Source organism: Solea solea, chromosome 11 (genome assembly GCF_958295425.1).
Source record: "Solea solea chromosome 11, fSolSol10.1, whole genome shotgun sequence".
NCBI lineage: Eukaryota > Metazoa > Chordata > Actinopteri > Pleuronectiformes > Soleidae > Solea > Solea solea.
In genome coordinates, this window is record NC_081144.1 from 5,894,028 (window position 1) to 5,914,471 (window position 20,444).

The following is a 20,444-nucleotide window of genomic DNA, read 5'->3' on the forward strand; positions in this document are numbered from 1 at the left end:
TCCCTCTGCCGCTATCACTAGCCTACAGTGCATCTCCACAATTATGAGTGCATATGCCGTGTGAGAGACTGAAAGCGCGTCCTCCTGGTCAGATGTGATGTGTGTGTCGTCGAAGAGGACGAGAATACCTCAAACTGGAGCCTGGAACAGGTTCTCGCTCCCGCTCGGTGACTGGCCAAGCTCCTCTCTCCTCTGTGTCCTTCATGAGGTCTCCATGATTGAAACTGTGGACCGTGGACAAGCCAATCCTTCCTGGAAGGTAAGTGGCACAGCGGTGAGGCATCGGGTCAATTTACGGCACAATATAAAGTCATTTGAAAATAGCAAAACAGGATGATGAGGCAAATGTTTGATCTATCAATAGATGTATGTTTTTTTATGTCTTTCTTTTTAGTTGTGAGCCGTGGATCATGATATACAGGAACAAAGACAGTTTTTATTAAAGCCATTCTGTTTTTTCTTTATACACGTAGCAGTGTACTCTGTTTCACAGTTGTTAAGTAGTAATAAGAAGAATAAGAAGGACATTCTGTCAACAATCAAATACTTTCTCAAAGAAGAGAGCAAAGTCATTGTGGTTGTTGTAATGTTGATGAAATGAAGGCACAAACATTACAGCCACACTGCAGGATGTCCGGCAGGATTAGTGATGACATCTCTGATAATTCATCTTCATAAAAAAAAATTTTTAAAATACTTTTCTTTACATTTTAGCCAATGTTGAAGTTGTCACAACACAGACCTCTTTGAAGAGAATCTGTGGACCTAATCTGCGGCTGCCTGCACACATTTTTTTAATTTGCAGTGCATGCATGCATGCATGCCTGCATTCATGGACTGCTTATTGTTGTTGCCTTTCATACAGGAACATGAACATGCGTGCAATGATTCATTTGTTTGTCCTAGAACAGAGAGTTAATACAGTCTAAGGAGTCTAACCAATTATAATGGTTCTATGTTGGATAGTAAACCAGTTAACAGAGTGAATGACCTTCACGTTAAGATTAGCTTCAAAGGCAATTAAAGGAAGCAACTGTACGAGGAAAAAAACAAAAAGACATGATGTAACCACCACTAACACAGAGAAACATTTGCTTTACCATATTCAATCACACTGTGATTACGTAATATGTTTGTGTCATGAAGAGTAGAAGCAGTCATGGTGGAGTGAAGATGGCATGAGGGTGGCAGGATTGTATTTATTTATATATTTTGCATTTGTTGCGCATGCCGACCTTCCCACAGGCATGACAGGAGACCACAGGCTCAGGCACCATGAGAGAATTCTGATGAGAGAAGCAGTCCAGTTAAAGATGTATCAAATGACCAGGGTAGGTATCGTTTGCATGAAACTTCTCATAAAAAAATGTCCTCAATAAAATCTGCTCAAATATCATAGATTATTAATCATCTTAAAATAACAACAACATAGTAAGACGGGCTAACAACAGTGTCTGTGACTCTGATTTCCTTTTACAATAAATACTGAATATAAACAATTACCATAAAAACACATATACAGACCCTGGATTTAATGGGATCAGATTGAAGCATATTTTGAGCATTAGTCATTAAAAACTGAAATCAAGGTCAAACTCATGGTGAAAGGATTGGTCTCTCCTTGCTGTGATTGTTGTGTGGTTAACTTTATAATGTAGTCATTTAAAATGTGTTTAATGTGATGTTTATGGCTTTGCTATCCCTTGTGCTTTATTTTAAATGAAGCTGCTACAGCAAAATTTTGTTTTAATTTGTCTACCAATACAAGTATTTATCTTAATCTATCTAGATCTAGTGTGCTCTAATCGGGTATATAAATTAAAGTCAAACTGGGTCACCATCGCCCTCTGATCAATTCCTCTTTTGCAACCTTTATTTTCCTTGTTCCACTCTTAACAACTCTTAGGTGCAAATCTTCTCACATGATGATTCTGCACACAGTGGTTACATAAGATATGTCACAGCATGCCCCGAGATGGTTTGAAAGAGTTGCCTCTAACCACTCTGTCACGCTGCTAAAACATGGTGTAAATATTGCACCGTGTGGCATTCGCTTTCACTGTCAGTGTCAGTCACTGTCACATGAGGAGGCAGCTAGAGAAGAGACACAGTCAAGCACAAACTGACACATTTTAATTTTGGAAAATCTATATATTAAAGCTCTAGTTTCTAACTTTAAAATATATACAAATAATGAGGTCACAATGATTAAGTCTATCAACCTAGCATTCTCAGTATATCCATTAGGGTTGTGCCGATGGACGATGACATCAATATTTAACAGAGTCGTCCAGTGTATTTGGGACAGCACCACTGATTGCGAGCAGCGACCGGTATCACAGACCCTGCTGCTGTCCAGTGACTGTGTCAGAAGGAGTTTGTGTTTTCTGGAGACGTCCGACACAAGAATCAAGCCTAACAGTGCAGACGCGTAGATCGGTTAAAAAGAATTCAGGTGTCTGGTGTATTTAGTGACGGGACCGGCATCACAAACCCTGCCGCCTGCTGTATTTCAGTCCCATGACGGTGTCAGGTGGAGTCTCTCATCCAGTCATGGAGAAGTACTGAACAAATAAAAACAACAAACAACTGCTTTACAGGTTACTAGTCACTCGTTTTTGTGTGTGCGCGTGAATAAAGTCACCGCAGTTTCGCGCAACCGTGCAGTGATGACTCCGCCCACGTTGAGTAGATACTTTTTTTTGTAGTGGTGATGCATTGTGCGTGAAAATGATGTACTGCAGTGACACAGAGGCTGTTTTTCCTTCCATAAAAATCACAAAAAGCAACATGAAACATGATGCACAGGTTGAATAAAAGGGGAAAAAATAAAATGAATGACGTTAATCGATTAAAATGTGTCAGACTATCAACTTAATACCTAAGAGTTATTAGTTGTCAGTGAGTAGAAACATCAGAGATGTGAGATGAAAGGTTTTATTGTATGTTAAGATCAAGTCAAAGACTGAGCGATGCCAATGGCGACCAATCTCTGGAAAACTGTGCAGACATCGTAGCTGTCACTACTCATGAGCTCATGCATGTCCTTGCATTGAGAGACAGTCAGATGTGTCTGTCAGTACTGGAATGGCTGCTCATCTTTACTGACTGGACAGTTAATGTGAATGAGTGACAGATCTGATTACAGTGGCTTTACTTTTGATTTGGATATTGTCCTCCCAAACTGACATGACTATGAACAGTTAGAGCTGAACAATCAATTGTTCTGAATAGGGATGGGAATCAATATCAGCCTGATACAGGTTAAAAAAAAGAAAAAAAAGTAAAGTAAAACCCGATACAATCCAAAAATCCTATATATATCACATGTTGACACAACAGTAGAGTTCATGTACTGAGTGACTGGACACAATTACTTAACTCTGCCGAGTAATCTCCACTCAGACGGCCTGGACATTCTGTCATTGACTGTGGCGCTCACTTGCATAGTAATGAAGTTTATTATCCTGTGTGACCTTGACAGTCAATATTGCCTCTGCATCATGTTTGACAGTGCTCCCAAATATTGCTCCAGATCTGTCTCTGCAGAACTCTTTCCCGCCCCAGTTTCCATTTCTTACTTCCGTCTCCTCTAAAAGCAAAGTGATGCACTTAATAGCAACCATCATTTCGAGTGTAAATAGCATAGGCTTCGGCTGACACTGAGGACACTATTAAGATTCTTCCAACGGTCTATTTAGATAATTTATTTTCTCTTCTTGAGCTACTGTCAGCTCTCCTTCATGGCAGATTGACCACACTCTTGCATCATCTGAATCACCCCATTTGTTTTATTTGATTTGCGAATGTGCACGCTTGGATCATGAGTCGGCGTGTGTCAACTGGGGACAAACCGACAAATTCCACCATCTTTTTTACAAATTTTACTTGTGAGTTATCTTCATCATAACTGATTTGTTGTTGAGCTCCAAATCTCCCATCCATCCCCTGCTGCAAATCCTGAAAGACACAGACTTATTGTTTTTTTCCATCTGTCAATCCTGCTCTCTATATTTGTATTTAATACGAATTGTCCTCATCTTTCATTAAGGATTATTTTATTTCATTTGTTCCTATATCTGATCCTGCAGGCCACAAGTACAGTGCAACAAAGACTGAGAACAGACAGTTTTTATTGCAGTAATTTAATACTTTTTTTTTTTTTTTGCATTCCAGCTTGCAACAACTTAACTGGAGTATTGAGTTTCTGTAAATTCTTTCAATTACTGCACTTTGTACAATTAACATGTGTGTAAACAACATTTTAGATGGGAAATAATTCGGACACGTCTGCTTTGTTTGCCTCCACCATCTCCAAGGAGCTTGACATACTCATGGGCTCACTCTACAGCGTATTTTGTAAGTCCACATACACAACAAGATAATCTCTGCTGTCTTGGTCCTTTGGGGACGCCTTGCAGTCCCCACTAATGCAAGATAATCCTGCACTGCTCAATCTCTCTTTTTATTTTTAAGGTGTACTGTCCCTCATTGGAAACTGCACTTTGCTACATGTAGCATATCACAAGTGGTCTACCTTGAAGCCAGCAGAGTTCTTCATCATCAATCTCTCCATCAGTGATCTTGGGATGACACTCAGTTTATTTCCACTGGCAATTCCTTCATCTTTTTCACACAGGTATGTGTATGTCATATTATTCATGTATTATTGAAGTCAAATCTTTTGTTTTCGTTGAGCAAGACAAGCCAAGCCAAATGTCTCTTTGAAAACTCTCTCTTTTACTATTTCAAATCATTATAAAATAAATATCGTTGGGTTGTGGACATGGATGAGGACAAGTGGTGTCACCCATCTCTAAACTGCCATTTTAAAGCATTGAGATTAACAATTTGAGGTTTTGCAACCGGAAATTCACAGATGTTACCTGCAACCAGGCTCCTATTGGACGATAGGAGCTGTCAATCACACTGGTGTCCATCCATCCATGTGTTAGGCTTTTCCATCTATTTTCTTCTATATTGGAATAGAATTTACAAACTAGCAATCGAGACCATTGACTTCTCTGGAAAAAGTTTACAGATGTTATAAATAAAGACGTAGAGTCATTTTCCCATAGACTTTCATTCAAATTGACTTCTTTTTGCAACCAGTGGTGTCACCTCCTGGTAACTATTCAATACACTACGCAAAGCAGAAGAGTTAGTCATCTTTTTATATACAGACTATGCGTTAGGAGGACTTTCTTCCATTATTTTCTGACAAACTATAAACCACATAATTGATTGATTAATCAAACAAAAAGCAAGTTAATTAATACTGAAATGCCATATGTCTCTGCCATATTTCCCTTTTCTCCGTGTATACAGGTGGTTATTTGGAGAGCTCACCTGTCAGCTCTATGCCATGTGTGGAGTCCTCTTTGGTCTGTGCAGCTTAACCAACCTCACAGCTCTTTCTTTAGTCTGCTGCCTTAAAGTCTGTCTCCCTACCCATGGTGAGGGAAGAATAAATTAAAATGATGTGCATGTTGCTGCCACATCTGCAGATTTTACAAAGCATGTGTTGACAAATAACCACAATAACTGCAGAGCATTTTTTTTTCCACCTTACTTCCTGTCTGATCAGGTAACAAGTTCTCCTCATCACATGCCCGCCTCCTGGTGGCTGGAGTGTGGTGTTACGCATCCGTGTTTGCTATAGGTCCCTTGGCACAGTGGGGACGTTACAGTGCGGAACCTTATGGCACAGCGTGCTGCATTGACTGGCACGCACCCAACCACGATCTTTCAGCATTGTCGTACATCGTCTGCCTTTTCGTCTTTTGCTATGCACTGCCCTGCACCGTCATCTTCCTCTCCTACACTTTCATTCTGCTGACAGTGCGGGGGTCACGTCAGGCCGTCCAGCAGCATGTGTCACCACAGACCAAGACCAACAATGCACATGCTGTCATTGTCAAGGTCAGAGAATATGAATGTGTCACTTTAGCATACTTGTCTTCAAGTTTTGCAGTTAATATAAAATACCTAACCTTTGTAGTACATTCCCATGCATAAACAGTTCTGTGTGTGTGTGTGTGTGTGTGTGTTTGTGAATAGTAGAAATTGTTTCTTGCATAAACACTCACCTTGTTAGGACCAGTTGTCCTCTTGGAGACCAAAACCTAGTCCTAATGAGGCAGAACCTAATTTCTGAGGAACTGGTTAAGTTTAGGACTAAGATTTGAAATATGTTTAGGTTCATTCTAGGATTAAACATGAACTGATTATGGTTAAAGTTACGGATAATGCTTTGTTTAGGCTGTCCAAAAATAATGGGAGTCAATGCAGTGTTCTAAGAAGAATAACTGCACAAACCTGAGTGTGTGTGTGTGTGTGTGTGTGATACTACAGATATTGGATATTGACTTTGCTACTGGTTTGAAACTTCATTAATATTCTGCATCACTTGCTTTCATGCTTCTTCTCTATAGCTGTCAGTAGCAGTATGTATAGGCTTCCTGGTCGCCTGGACACCATATGCTTCTGTGTCCATGTGGGCTGCTTTCGGAGAAGCCACGCAAGTTCCTCCTGCTGCCTTCGCTCTTGCTGCCATATTTGCCAAGTCTTCCACCATCTACAACCCTATAGTCTACCTGCTGTGCAAGCCCAACTTCCGTGAGTGTCTTTACAGAGACACGTCTATGTTACGGCAGAGGATCTCAAGGGGAAGTCCACAGTCAGCACCGAAAGAACACTTGGGATCCAACTTGGAACACAACAATGACATGGGCGTCTCCATGCGCTTCTCAAACGGACAGCAGGAGAGCTACGGGGCGTGTCTGCACTGCACTGGCACTGTGCCGTGTGACACCGACCCTAAGGACTGCCTGCATCCTGAGCGGATCCACCTACAGAGAGGTGACAGTTAGCAAGCTCTCAGCTAAACCACAGGCTGATTTCCTGTAGACACAAGACAGGAAAGGTGCTCTACAAGACAGCAAAACAACAAATGCCCTGGACAATACTTTAGTATGTGTCACCAAGAGAATTCAATGTCATTCAGGGCGACTCCTTTACTGTGAAATGCCTGAGATTCCCAATATGCTTATTCCATCTGAGCATATATACTCCCTATATACTGTGTCGGCTCATTTCCATTCATTTTAATAAGCTGTGATTTAAGAGGATTCAGAAGGAGCAGAAAATGAGATGAGCGAACCCCTGCCAGCTTCAAGGTTAATTAGGCCGATGTGTGACATTTTTTAAAGCAGCTCACTGATGAAAGTTGAGAAAGTTGTGCAATCCTTTTGCATACTGTGGAACATACTGCTGAACATTTGGATAATCCCTAATAATTGACGCCCGAAAACAAAACTGGTTATCATGATAAAAACAATTCCCATCTGCAATTGACTTTAAAAAAACATGTTAAAAAGGGAAACATCTGTGGTGGAAAAAAAGGAACATCATATTGATATATGTATTGATCATTTGTTATAATAAAAACAGTTATATCACAATATATACTGTTACTGATGCATTACCTGGCTCTGTGCTAATTTATTGTGAAGGATCGTAAATGAGATAAAGAAACTGTTCACAATCTCTCTTCTGACAACATGATTAATATGTAACCAACTAAAATCAATCATCATCTTAATGAAATATGATCAAATATTCACATGCTGAATGCCTCAATTTCTGTGGATGTTGTCACTAATGGAATCTGTTGTGATGGTTAAAAAACCAAATGAACCAAACACAGAAAGTAGCTTCAGGTACTGTCTTTCCTCTGTGAAAATTAAGCAAATAATACAACTGTTTAAGTGTCTGTGTGTGAGAAAATGTTGCTAAGGAACAAGTTCATTTAGACAAGTTCAAATAAACTGGCAAACCTATAAAGACGTGTTTGTATTTGCCAATGAGTGTCTCTAAAACTGAGTGATTAAATCAACAAACAAATCGAAACAATTTAAAGTAATGTATGATCTGGTAGATTCACTGGAAACATATTCTGGGAAGGTTATGAAAGACTACACACTTAAGGAACTGCACTTCTTCCATTTCACTTCAGCTTCATCATGTCTTTGTTTGTTTGGCAAAGACTCCTCTTTTGGAGGAGTAGCTTTGAGCACACTCACCAAAATCATGATGACAGCAAAGCTACAGCTGGGGGGGGGGGGTTGCCAACCCTTTGAAGATAATATGCATGTGCATCCAACAAGCACATATAAAAAAAAGCCCATTTGGTGTTGAATTGTGGTAATAGAAAAACCTTCCTTTGTAAATTATCTGTGTATTTAAGTTATCTACTCCTGTTAGGGCACTGAATACAATATAGTGTTGTTGTTGTTTTTTAATACAAACTCCCATGCCAGCAGCAAGTCCAAGCAAATATGCATGACAGATGGACTTATACAAAGTCACTTATTTCCCCCACATTAAAAAAAGGAAGAATAAATACCTGAATAAACTTTATACCTGACCAATACAAAGACACAGTGAGATAGTGTATACAGCTTCAGGTTTAATTACAAGTATAATCTGAATAATATGAAACCCATACAGCTACTTAAAATAACTATAACTTAAATTGCTGTTAATTATTTGTGAGATTCTTGACTAAATATTCTGTGTAGGGCGCTTAACATAGTGATGACTTTACATATTTATAGAGGCAGATTGAGGCAGATGGGGTGAGTGTTCAACCAGCACAGCACTTGAATATTAAAGGACTTCATTTAAACATTTCTTCTGAGGTAAAAACAGTGGAGCTCATACTAAGTAAGATTTAAAATATTGTACTGAGCTTTTTTTATCCTGATTTTCATCTCTACAATTCAGTTATTCTCAGTGTCCCTAAAAAAACTGATTGACCCAGAATCTTCTCTCCCTTTCTCTCTGCTGTACCAGCTGTTCTTGTGCAGCTGCACTGCTGCAGGCATGCAGTTCACTCACAACACAAATTAACTTTGGCATTTTTTTAAATTCTCAGTCTCAGATCTTGGCCAGTTTAGAATGTATTTGAAGCTTCCTTAAAGCACAGTGACTTATTAGACCATGCAAGGTGACATGCAGTGTTTCACAAACTTTACCAACAATATGTATCATACATAGTTATTACATTTTAAAGCAATGCTTAGAAGCCTCCCCCCTAAATAGATGAAAATAAACCAATAAACAGTCTTGTATAAAGCACCTAAAAGGGATACTTGAGTAAAGGTACAAGTATCTTATCAGAAAGTGAGTCACTTTTTCTAACATTACTTTAGTGAAAGTCTTAAAGTATATGACATTTACTGTACTAGTATCAAAAGGAATTTTCTGATATAAAATGTCATTAAGTTTTAGAAGTAAAAGTATGAGGTGGATCAGTGGTAGGGCGAGTAGTCTTTTAACTGGAAGGTTGTGGGTTCAATTCCTGGCTCAGCTAGTCTATGTGTCCTTGAGCAAGACACTTAACCCCATGTTGAAGCGTGTGAATGGCAAAACTATGTAAAGCAACACATCAAAAATAGAAAAGCTCTATATAAATACAGACCATTACCAACTCTTCTCCTGATTTTATTTGGTAGTAATGAGTAACAAAAATAGTTAGACGAAATGTAGTAAACTAACAAAGTTAAGTACAGAAACATGAATTTTGTATTTGTACTTTGTTATGTTACAACACTGCAAAGAAAGAAAGAAAGAATCTTCATCATAGTCTTTTTAAGGTCAGCAGGGAGGAGGCAGGAGTTGGGAGGTCACTCCATATATTTTTTAAAAAGGCTGCCAGATACACTCACGGTCAAACACATGGTCTGTCTAATAACCTCCACTTTCATTAAGGACAGTACATCTGTTAACCACTTTGTACGTGTAGGTGGAAGGACATCGACTTCTCAAGTCGAGAAGTACATAAGTTCTGGCTCAGAGATGTTTCTGTGTTCAGGCTTTTACCTCTTAGCTGAGTCAGTCCACAGTCATGTTCTGCAGGTTCACATCTACGCCGTCCTGTATGAATCAAGAATGATAGTGTGTTGTAATAAGTGCACATGAATACATGAATGAGTATTCATGTATTGGACTTGCTTGAGCAATGAGTACTTCCATCAAATCATTAGCTTGTGCTGTATTTGACACAAATTAAAAATGAATCAATTAGTCCACAGACTAACTGGCAATTACTTTGATGATTGATTAAGTCATTCTTAATCATTCTTAAATTAACATTATCACTGTGTATTATGTAAGGCTGAAACAATTACTAATAAAATTATTAATTCATTACTAAATTAATCGTCCATTTTGAGTGTTTTTCAAAAATTAAAACCAACCTCTCTGATTTTCAGCTTCTTAAAAGTGAATATTTTCTGGTTTCTTTCTGCTCCATATAACAAAGAAATCATTCAAACTGAATCATTTTGGAGAAAACAAGACATTTGGGAACGTAATCATTTCCAGGTTTTAAAAAAACTAATAAACATTTTATGACAATTTGTGGACCAAACGATTACACGATTAATCAAGGAAATAGCCCTAGTATTATATGTATATGAGGGCATGATGGAGAGCAGAGGATTCCAGTGTTGCTGTCTGGCTGCAGTGGCTGGCTATGTGATGTCCTGATGCCCTCTAGTGCACGCACATGTAAAAACACAATGCCCATGTACAGCTATACCTGTACCTGTAAAACTGTATGCATATTTCCTGTATTTTCTGGAGGTCCTCCAATAATACTTTTAGCAATACTGCTTTGTTGTTTTTATGTCAGTCAAATTCTGTGATCACTGGCATTTGGATTGGAATAATGTGACTGAAATGTATGAGTTTAACTAAATTCAACATGTGTATGTGATGCTCAAGCATTTCTTGAATAAACCTGGTGTAATAGACCTTTTTCACAGCAGATGTTTGTCAACATGAAATAGTGGGACAAACAGATTATACCAGTAACATTGATTAGAGTGTAGGATAGGTCACAAATACTTGACACTTTAACCAGTTGAAGCTGTTTTATTCTGAAAAATGTGTGTTCTCAGGTTTTAAACATACTATTTGGTATTTGTTTGGAGTCAATGGGTCACATGATGTGGAAGCTATTGAAAAAAAAGGTATTTGTGCATATGAACATTCATTGTATAAAAATCACTGAAATATGAGATATTCAAATAACATATAAGAAGTGATAAAAGCCAATACAAAGAGGTTTCATCATCACTTTTCCACAGTATCAAGGTCATTAACAGCTGTTGGTGCATGAAATAAAACAAAGCAAACGGGAACTATTTTTCATCGAAACGGTAAATAAATTACAACAGCTTCAATTTATTTATTTATGTAACAATTGTTAAAAAAAATAAAAAGCAGTAACGTGGACGAACCTGCGAATCTCCATGTTGTTCCTCGCGCTGATGTCCACGCGCCGCCTGTCGTGTCAAAACGCGGTACTTTTAAAGTAAAGGTAGGATGAATTGTCCTGTTTCCTAGTTACCTCCTCAAATGTTTCACATAAAAGTTAAGTTAATTAAACTAAACGTGTGTTTCTACTAAACCTGTGAGCTAAACTGAAAGACGTGGCGCCGCCGCCGCCATGTTGTTTACCGTTAATGCTATCTTTAAAAGAAAGGAAAGAAAAACTGGCAGCTAGCAAACACTGAGCTAACCGACTTTTTCCAACAGACGTTTGAAAACTTCGAGTAGAACTCAAGAGTAAAATAAATAAATAAATATGTAACCACCGACACCCTACTACTCTATAATGTCAGTGTTGTGTTTGTCACAGGTGACAGCTACTATCTCTGTCCGATATGTTGTTCGACATGCAACTCTTCACGTCCGAGCGAGGACCTTTAGCCAAAATCTGGTTAGCTGCGCACTGGGAAAGGAAGCTCACCAAGGCTCATGTGTATGAATGCAACTTGGAGACAACTATCAGAGACATCATTTCACCAAAGGTAAGTCTAAAGTCTAAAACCCTCTCTCCAATGTTATGTACCTGGCTAAGGTTTAATGTGTTTCTATAATTATAGAAAACCCCAAAATACAACTCAAGAAAGTGGGGTATAAATACATTCCTCTGTGGTTCATATGTACAATTGTCTTTAACCTTAAATGTTAACCTAAAGGTGACTGCAACTGCAAACCTTTTTATAATCGTATCTAAAAATTTAAATGAAGTTGGGTTAAATAGAAACATTCAAATATCTGGACAACATGCTCAGAACGTTCTCTTTTAGTAGAAAAAAAAATACCAAAATACAACCAACTGGGAGACAAAGTGTTTCTATTTTAGTCCTATATGATGTCCTCATTTTGTATTGTATTTCTTAATTATTCTGATTACATTATATTCTCTTATGTGGAATTAATAAAGTACATCTTATCTTTTGGAGATGAAACTGGGTTTGCGGATATCCGGTCATCTGCTCCTCGGTGTGGTCAGGATCTACTCCAGAAAAGCCAAGTACCTGCTTGCTGACTGCAACGATGCTCTGCTTAAAATAAAAGTGTCGTTCAGGCCAGGTAACACACCTTGATTTGATTTGATTTGTTTTGGGGGGGGGGTTGTAATGGAGATGACATTACAACTTACATTGCTCTGTGTTCACATTGGACTGGCTGAAATTATAATTATTGCTGTGCAAATGGAGGGAAGTGACCGCTATGGTCAAATGGATGTGTTCATTGAAGGGATAATGGTAACAAAAATGAGAAATCCCACTGCACAGCCCAAAAAACATGCAGAAGGTCATTGGTTCAGATCCCTGTTAAACAGAGGGCCTTTCTGGAACTGCGGCTTCATCCCACATTCGAAGATCTGCAGATTAGGGCAATTGGATGTTCTAAATTGACTGTAGGTGTGAGTGTGAAAGTGAATGGACTGGTGACCTGTCGAGGGTGAACCCCAACTCTCGGCCATATCAGATGGTATTAGTCCAGTTACACATGGTAATTAGTGACCTATATTACACTTGATAAAGATATTGCACATATGTCACAAACTGGGAAACATTTAAGAAATGTATTTATGATACAGTATTTCACCCTGTTTAAACACGGCACATTTCCTCATAGTGGGACGGATAAATTAATAAAATATCTTAATGAAGAAAATTGACTGAATCTGTTCTGGAATTTCTGCAACTAAAAGTTTTATTTTTCCTTTCTTGTGTCTTTTTGCAAATGCATCTCTTTTTAGAGGTGTTTCTAGCTCCTGCTGTTCTCACCACCATCTTACCTCTCTGAGTTCCAGCTTTAAAGTATGTTTTTTTTCATTTACCTCGTTTTTCTCTCAACACACCAGGTCAGACAGATATGCCTAAGGAGGGGCTCGAGGCAACACTAAAAACAATTACCTTGATTGAAGATTTCACTTCTTTTGATGCCCAGCTTCCTTCCCTAAGGTACAGCTCCATCTTGTGCACAACTGTTGTTTTTCCCTTTTTGCTCTGCGTTGTTTTATGTTGTAGTAAAAAAGACGTAGTCACTTCTGCCATGAAAGAAAAATCAGGGATTTGTGCTGATAAGGGAAAACGGAGGCCTGCTGTCCTGCTGTGGTTACGAACAAACATTACTCTGTTTCTCTGTTGTAATTTCATCTTTTGAATTCTGAAACGAGGATTACCCTTTCACTTACATTAGCGTAAGTGATTGGTTCTCTAGCCCCAATTAATGACTAGTCTGTTTGTCCACACCATGTTGTCTTCATACTGGCTCCAGTGACACAGATGTGGAGGACCATTTTTCACTGAATCAGAGCAGATTTGAGGAAATCACCCTGAAGGAGGATTTTGGAAAAACAATTCCACATGTAGCAGGCACTGGTAAGAACCAGATTGTTTTCATGTTGTTTTCTCATTTGATGTGTTATTTGCTTTTGCCCTTTTAGTTCAGATTTGTTTTTGTGTTTCGTTTTATATTGTGATATATGTAAAACATTTATTATATCAAGACATAAAATTCATATTAAAAAGCAGACACACTTACACCTCCAGTCTCTGCCTGTTGCTGCTACATGAAATTTAACCAAATATGCTAAATGTTTATAAAAAATAAAAAAACGTCAGATGTAAGAGTGTCTTCAGGTATTAACGTTGTGTTTAATTTTTGAAAAATCTTGCAACCACGCCCCTGCAATATTTTCAACTGGGATTGCGGTCACACTGAAGGTCGCTGTTGTATAGAGCTGCAACGGTTATTAGATTAATTGATTATTAAATGAATCCTCAACTATATTGATGATATAGTTTCTCTCATTTTTTTAGTGTCTTTATGTGAATACATTTTACATTTCACAAATAATTCTGGTTTCTTTGCTCCATTTAACAAATAAATCATGAAAACTTGATCATTTTGGTTTGTGGACATTTGAGAACATAATTTCCAGGTTTGAGAAACACTGATGAAGTCTTTCTTTCTGTGCAGCCAAAGTCTGTTATAATTGAATTGTACTAAGAGACACTGCTGTTTGTTCCCGTAAGTAGGTGAATCCAAGTGTCACCAGAATGCAGTACTGGATGTGAGCTTCCAGAGTTTCACACAGGAGGAAGACGGCTTCGGTGATGAGGATAAAACATTCGACTTATTTGGTAGCTACTGAAAATGTTATATATTTTAATCTTCACTGTATATAACTGAAAATATTATCGCATGTTGGAGTTTTCACTGGTATTGATGGTAAGCTTGAGCAACCCTTTGCTATACTTTTACATTTAACATATTATCACCACTTGGAGGCAGCATAAACTCTTTGTTAACAATGTCAACATTTTCAAAAGGTGATAGGGTAAGCTATTTTGTAAGAAAAGTAGTCCGATATCTTGGAAGAAAAAATATCATGAGTTAGTGCCAACTCTTTTAGTTCTGTTTTTGGAGCCAATTACCTCTGGTGGGAGAGAAGTGGTACTCTCAGCTCCTAAATGTCACAGACTGCCTGCTGTTTGATGCCAGGCAGGCAGTGCTGTGTGCCATGGGTTCTTACTGGAGCTGGTTAATTGAAAATTGCTGCCTGCTGTCCCCAAAAATGAGTTCAGGAAAATTAAAGCTATATGTATATATGATGCAACTTCCCTGGCATTGTAATGTGAACTCATGAATTGTACCCTGGATATGGCTCAGTTTACAAGCAAATATTGCACTTTGTCCACAGTTTGAGGACAATGTCCTGGTTTAAACTGTTGCATGTATTTGATTTGTCACAGTTTTACAGGAATCTCTTTGGCTTGCCTAGCCTTCAGTTTCTCTGAGGGACCAGTATTTATAATGGAATATTATCTTTTCAAGGATTCAGCCACTGAATTGGGACACAAAGAAATAAATAGCTAAAAATAAAAAAACTGTGAAGGATTACCCAACTCATCTACCAGTGGTGTCACACTGTAGCAAGAAAATCTTACATCTGTCGAAGAATACATTCACACAAGAACAATTGGCATCTTTATCATTCAGGAAAAGGGCAGTCATTATCTGATGCGATTTTGGTTTTGCTGCTTTCGTGACCATTTTGTTTTTAATGACTTTGCAGACTTTCTTATGAGCTCCAGTGATCCTGCTGAGCCCAAAGACTTCATCTCAGAAGAGCCTCGAAATGAAGATCTAGAGACCTCACTGCACGATCAGCAACAAGGTGATCAGTGTTATTTACAGTCCATCCTGTCATGATGGTTTGGTTCGATGATATAGCATCACCACAGGATAGTGCTGTCATGTGTTGTTTATCAACAGTGTACAGTTTCAAAGACACAATAAACTAAAATTAGACTATATGTTTTCCAGATGCTAACAGAAGAGAGCCAGTGGAGGCAGCGACTCCGTCAATGAGTGAAACTACCCTGCTCAACAATGTAGAAGACGCCTTTGCCCTTGAACCTGTGCCCATCACTCGTAGGCACAAGCAAACACCTCACAAACTCTGGTTCTTTTAACTCATGTGTATTTTAACGCGGTGAGATGTCGAGGTGCTCTCAGAAATGCTCGCATCGATGCACTGAGATGCACAGTGTTTATATATCCAACAATTACTATGTTAAAATTTCCTTTTACTTTTTACCTTTTAGTAAAGAAAGAGAAGAGGAAGGCAAAGAGGAAACGTCGATTAGTTGTGGACCTGACTAAAGAGTTGACCAACGAATTTATCAGAGAGCAGCTTACTGATTATTCAGACCTGGTCACTGCCATGGACATGGCCCCACCAACTGTGCAGCTCATGCAATGGAAGGATTGCGGTGGTGCAGACAAACTTTTTGCTCAGCCATGCTCCAGTGTACCAACTCCACAGATAAAGGAGGTCAAACGATCTCACTGCAGTTTGACACATGATTATGTTTCTGTAATAAAGTCATAACTGTTGTCACTGTTAAATCTCACTTTGCCTTTGCAGCTCTTTGCTAAGAGTGTCTTCCATGTGAAATATTTTGGTGGTTGTGATGAGGTTGAGGAGGTACGCCAGGACCGAGAAGAAGGTAGAAACTTAAAGTCAAAGCAGTTTGTTTGTTCTTGCGCCTTTGTCTGCCCGTTTCATACTGTCTGTATTATTATGTCTGCTAAAGTTCAGGAGGATGTGACCATGTCCACCATAGACGACATCAGTGTCATGGATTCAACAGGCAACACTGAAAACACACACAACACTAAGCTTTTGGCTTTGGATGAAACGAACAACAACCAGGATGATAACAAGTCAGCACTCCAAGTAAGTATCTGAATATCTGTTTGTTTTTTTACCTTTTATCACCTTTAGTTTACAAACCCTACTTGAGCCTTTTGTTTAACAGCTGAAAGGACAAAGTAAAGATAAACAAATTTACTGATGCTTAACTGATGCTTGCCACACAAGCCTTTTCTTTTAATTACCCCTTAAAAAGTTTGCAGATTCTGAGCTGTTTATGATGCACCACACATTTTTAATAGGAGACAGATGTGGACTTTGGTCTTTATGAGGGCATATGTCTGGCCAAAATGTCAATATCAACATTTGCGTCAATGGTACTTGCAGATCACCCATGCCGTGGTCACTGATGTTCCCCCATACCATCACAAATGCTGTTGTTGTTTTTTTTGACACCTTTCCGTAATTAGTATTTTTCATCTTGGGCATGAAGAATCCTGCATCCATTTCTCCAAAAAACAAACTGAAACATGGACTGATCTGATGACAAAACACATTTCCATTTTCTTTTTTAGTCACTTGCCCAGATACCTCAGCTTGCCTTTCTGCGCATAACTGATAAATGGTTCCCTCTTTGCATTATACAGTTTTAGGTTGTATTTCTTGATGCTATAGCAGACTGTATGTTCACGCACATTAAGCAGCAGTTTCAAACTCTGGCCTTTACACACTAAGATTTTGCAATTCCCTGAATCTTTTCACAATTGTATTAGGTATTTTACTGAGTAGATGATGAAAGACCTAAATTCTTTGCACTCTTGCACTGAGAAACACTGTCTTTCAACTTTCAACTGACTGACAAGACCCAAAGACTATGCCTTTGGTGGATGCTCATTTTATACTCTTGATACCTTTATCTGCTACCTAGAAAATCCTCCCCTACATCTAGAACAGTGTTACTTGTATTATAACATTAATTCTTTCGTCACATTAAGGGGTGGGAATCACCTGATACGAAATGCAATGCATGGTCCATAATGCCAATAATATCACGATACAACAATTCTCTGATAAACAATTATATAGCGATACATCGCAATATCTGTCTAACTGAAGAAAACAAAACGTCTGTGAAAAGTTAAGTGTAGGATTTCTCCATTTAAGTCAAAGCGACTTATCCAAAGCGACTTACAATAATAAGTACAATCAGCCAGGGGTGGAGTCGGAATTGCGACCATGATGTCTTTCGCACACAGGGTACCAGTCTTAACCACTGAGCCACTCCACCCCCGTAGTAGAACAAAGTCTATGTATTGAACGTGGATGGAGCATCTCTTAACGTAGCTAGCTTTCTCCACCATTGTCCCACTGTAAACTCCCTCTTCTTCAGCCAGGTAACTTCCACCCAAGTTTCCCTCATTCATTTGAGCAGCGCCACCCTAAGTATCAAGTCATCAAGTAATGACGCACGGCGAGTGAAACTGGCAGGTTTACTTTTCAGCCCCTTAACTTGTTAATGAAATATTGATATTTTCCCTGGCGTATCGATTATCGTATTGCATAAGGAAGGAAGACGATATATCACCAAATCAATATTTTCACCTACTCCTATGTCGCATTCTAATTTATTTATTTTTATTCTGTAGGTTAAAGGTTGACTTTATTCAATAAATTAATTTTTTTGTGTCTCAACAGCTTAAGAAGTTTGATTTTCTATCATTTGTGCTGTATGTTTATCAGGATGAGTACAGGTCAGAATGTACTTGTCCAGAACTTCCTTCAGAGGACTCCATGTTTGTCCATCCAGCTCGCTTGGAGCAGGAGACTCCGTCAACATCCCTGCACACTCAGGTGAACACATGCAGTCACAAATGGGGAAAGGAGGATTCCAAGTGAATTAATATTGGATGGTTATTTGTGTAAATGGCCAGCACTGTATCAGAATTTGACATATGGCAGCTGTTAATTTCACATGCTTTGGAGATGTGCCCAGTATCCCTGAGTGAATTGTGGTCTTTTTTTTTTTTGTAACACGCAGTCTATGCTGGACAGCCAGGACTTTGGTGAGAGGAGGATAACCTTGCGAACACAAAAGCTCCTGAACAGTCTGAAAGTAAGAAACTAAAAATAAATTCACAATAACACCAGCTAACTGTGTTGATACAGCTCACTCTGCATGTCTGCAACACAGGACTGTCATTTCCATGTAAGATAGAGCCCATGCTCTCCTTGAAGGACAGATAAAAATCAGTATCCACAGTAGAATTAGAATTGGTAAGATGAGAAGTGTTCAGTGGGGTAAGGGATAATTCAATTCTTGTGTGTGATTGTGTCAGACCAACAGTGATGCCACATTCAGTGTGAAGGCACTCTGTGCAGGGAGCACGCGCTTCCAGGCTGCAAACACTTTCTTCTGTCTGCTCGTCCTGAAAAAACAACAAGCCCTGCACCTTCATCAGAGCGCCCCCTATGAGGACATCGTCGTCACACCGGGACCCAAGTTCTACGATTAGTAAACTCACAATACACAAATTACAGTACTGGTTCTACTGAGTCTGAATCACAGTGGTTTGGCAGGGTAATATACACAAAATAAATAAATAGATTCATGATAATAATATTAATAGTTTTCTCTGTTAAACCACAACTTCATCATATGTCAGATATGTTTGTATGAATTCAGATTTAGATTTAATCTGCAGGAGTTTGAAGTTGAACTGGGCAAACGTGCAAAAACCCTGCATCTCGTGAAGGCTGCACATATTTCTGTGCTTGTTCCTGGCACTTTTTCCTTTGTGAGCAATGGGGAGGTTATCAATGAAAGAGGTTCGTTAGTCCTCTGACTTCACACGATTCCTGACATCAGGGTTCCTCTGTTCTAAATATTTCAGGTGACAATCTCAAAGATTATTTAAAAGTATTGATATTTTAATTGTTTTATATTTACAACACCTCGTGTTATGCAGCCATTCTTGGAGGTATTTTAGGACTGCACGTTCTTGTGTGCTCAGTAAGTATTTATTCTTATTTATTTGTTCCTAAAAATAACAGAAAAAAACCAGAAAGTCAGGCTTCGCCTCCTGTATGTAAGATCTGTTCTGATCTGTTGAAAATAAATGGCTTTAAAATGCAGGTGTTACTTTGACTCATGACCATCTGTTCATCATTCTTAAGCATCTATTTAAAGTTCTGTTTTGAGAATTAAAATACATATTTGGTTACGTAAGTATGAATGAATATTTTCTGTTTGTTTTTACTGCAAGCACAATTTGACATTATTAAGGCTGGACATATGTAATATAATGTTAGACATGATACATTGTGTATTTGGAATATTTTTTACTGCAGCTCATATCTAGAAAATTGAGTTGCAATTTTCATGGTAACAAACACATAAACATGTCGTCCACACCCTGGCTCTCAATCACTTTTTCTTTTCTTTCATTAATCACAGAATCCTTCCACATCAATACTCAATGCGCTCACTCTGACCCTCACCAACACCTTCATAACTTTCCAGCTGGACTGCTGAAACACACCTGTTCACAAAGGATTCAACCACAAGACTCGTTATCTCCCACTATTCCTTTTATATTATGTCCATTTGTTACGCTCCAGGCTCGTGCGAAGTTTCAGTGACTCTGGAGTAAGATAAATGGAGGTTCATTGGGAAGATAAAGATGTCTGGATACTCCAGGTCTGGAATAATGTCCTCTCCAGCTGTTTCCAAACAAAAAAAAGCACCCCAGGGGCATTTTAAAAATCCAATATATTAGTTATGTGAGATACTAGTTGATCTCCCTGGATTTGAAGTGCACAGTGAACTCTGACAGGTTAAATCCAGCATTGGTCTTGTTCATTTTTGCTGCATCTTAGGCCTTGTTTACACTGCAGCTCAGAAATTGTATTT

General features: G+C 38.6%; 2 protein-coding genes and 1 long non-coding RNA gene across 6 annotated transcripts; 2 read left to right on the forward strand and 1 right to left on the reverse strand.

The window, feature by feature from the left end:
- Window positions 1-129: 129 nt before the first annotated feature.
- LOC131469008 (opsin-5-like) lies at window positions 130-7,782 on the forward strand. Its single transcript, XM_058643797.1, has 7 exons — window positions 130-259; window positions 1,246-1,331; window positions 4,269-4,359; window positions 4,477-4,639; window positions 5,329-5,456; window positions 5,588-5,922; window positions 6,435-7,782. Exons 2-7 carry the CDS (start codon window positions 1,248-1,250, stop codon window positions 6,870-6,872), a joined length of 1,239 nt encoding a protein of 412 aa, XP_058499780.1. The 5' UTR covers window positions 130-259; window positions 1,246-1,247; the 3' UTR covers window positions 6,873-7,782.
- LOC131469010 (uncharacterized) lies at window positions 933-11,792 on the reverse strand. 2 transcript variants are annotated; one of them, XR_009241765.1, is made up of 3 exons: window positions 11,310-11,792; window positions 9,886-9,939; window positions 933-1,286 (listed from the first exon to the last, which is right to left on the reverse strand). It is a non-coding gene; the product is annotated as an uncharacterized LOC131469010 (long non-coding RNA). The 2 variants fall into 2 exon arrangements; XR_009241766.1 differs by lacking the exon at window positions 933-1,286 and adding an exon at window positions 6,716-6,851.
- On the forward strand, window positions 11,127-19,666 carry rad21l1 (RAD21 cohesin complex component like 1). Of its 3 annotated transcripts, none has more exons than XM_058643790.1 (14): window positions 11,127-11,228; window positions 11,711-11,882; window positions 12,321-12,450; window positions 13,232-13,331; window positions 13,648-13,751; window positions 14,409-14,516; window positions 15,452-15,553; window positions 15,703-15,810; window positions 15,984-16,213; window positions 16,307-16,388; window positions 16,476-16,618; window positions 18,275-18,385; window positions 18,573-18,647; window positions 18,871-19,666. In XM_058643790.1, the coding sequence occupies exons 2-14, from the start codon at window positions 11,736-11,738 to the stop codon at window positions 19,045-19,047; spliced, it is 1,617 nt and encodes a 538-aa protein (XP_058499773.1). In that variant the 5' UTR covers window positions 11,127-11,228; window positions 11,711-11,735; the 3' UTR covers window positions 19,048-19,666. The 3 variants fall into 3 exon arrangements, with proteins under 3 accessions (XP_058499773.1, XP_058499772.1, XP_058499774.1); XM_058643789.1 differs by lacking the exon at window positions 11,127-11,228 and adding an exon at window positions 11,241-11,389; XM_058643791.1 differs by lacking the exon at window positions 11,127-11,228 and adding an exon at window positions 11,241-11,389 and having other exon boundaries at window positions 14,412-14,516.
- The last annotated feature ends 778 nt before the right edge of the window (window positions 19,667-20,444 follow it).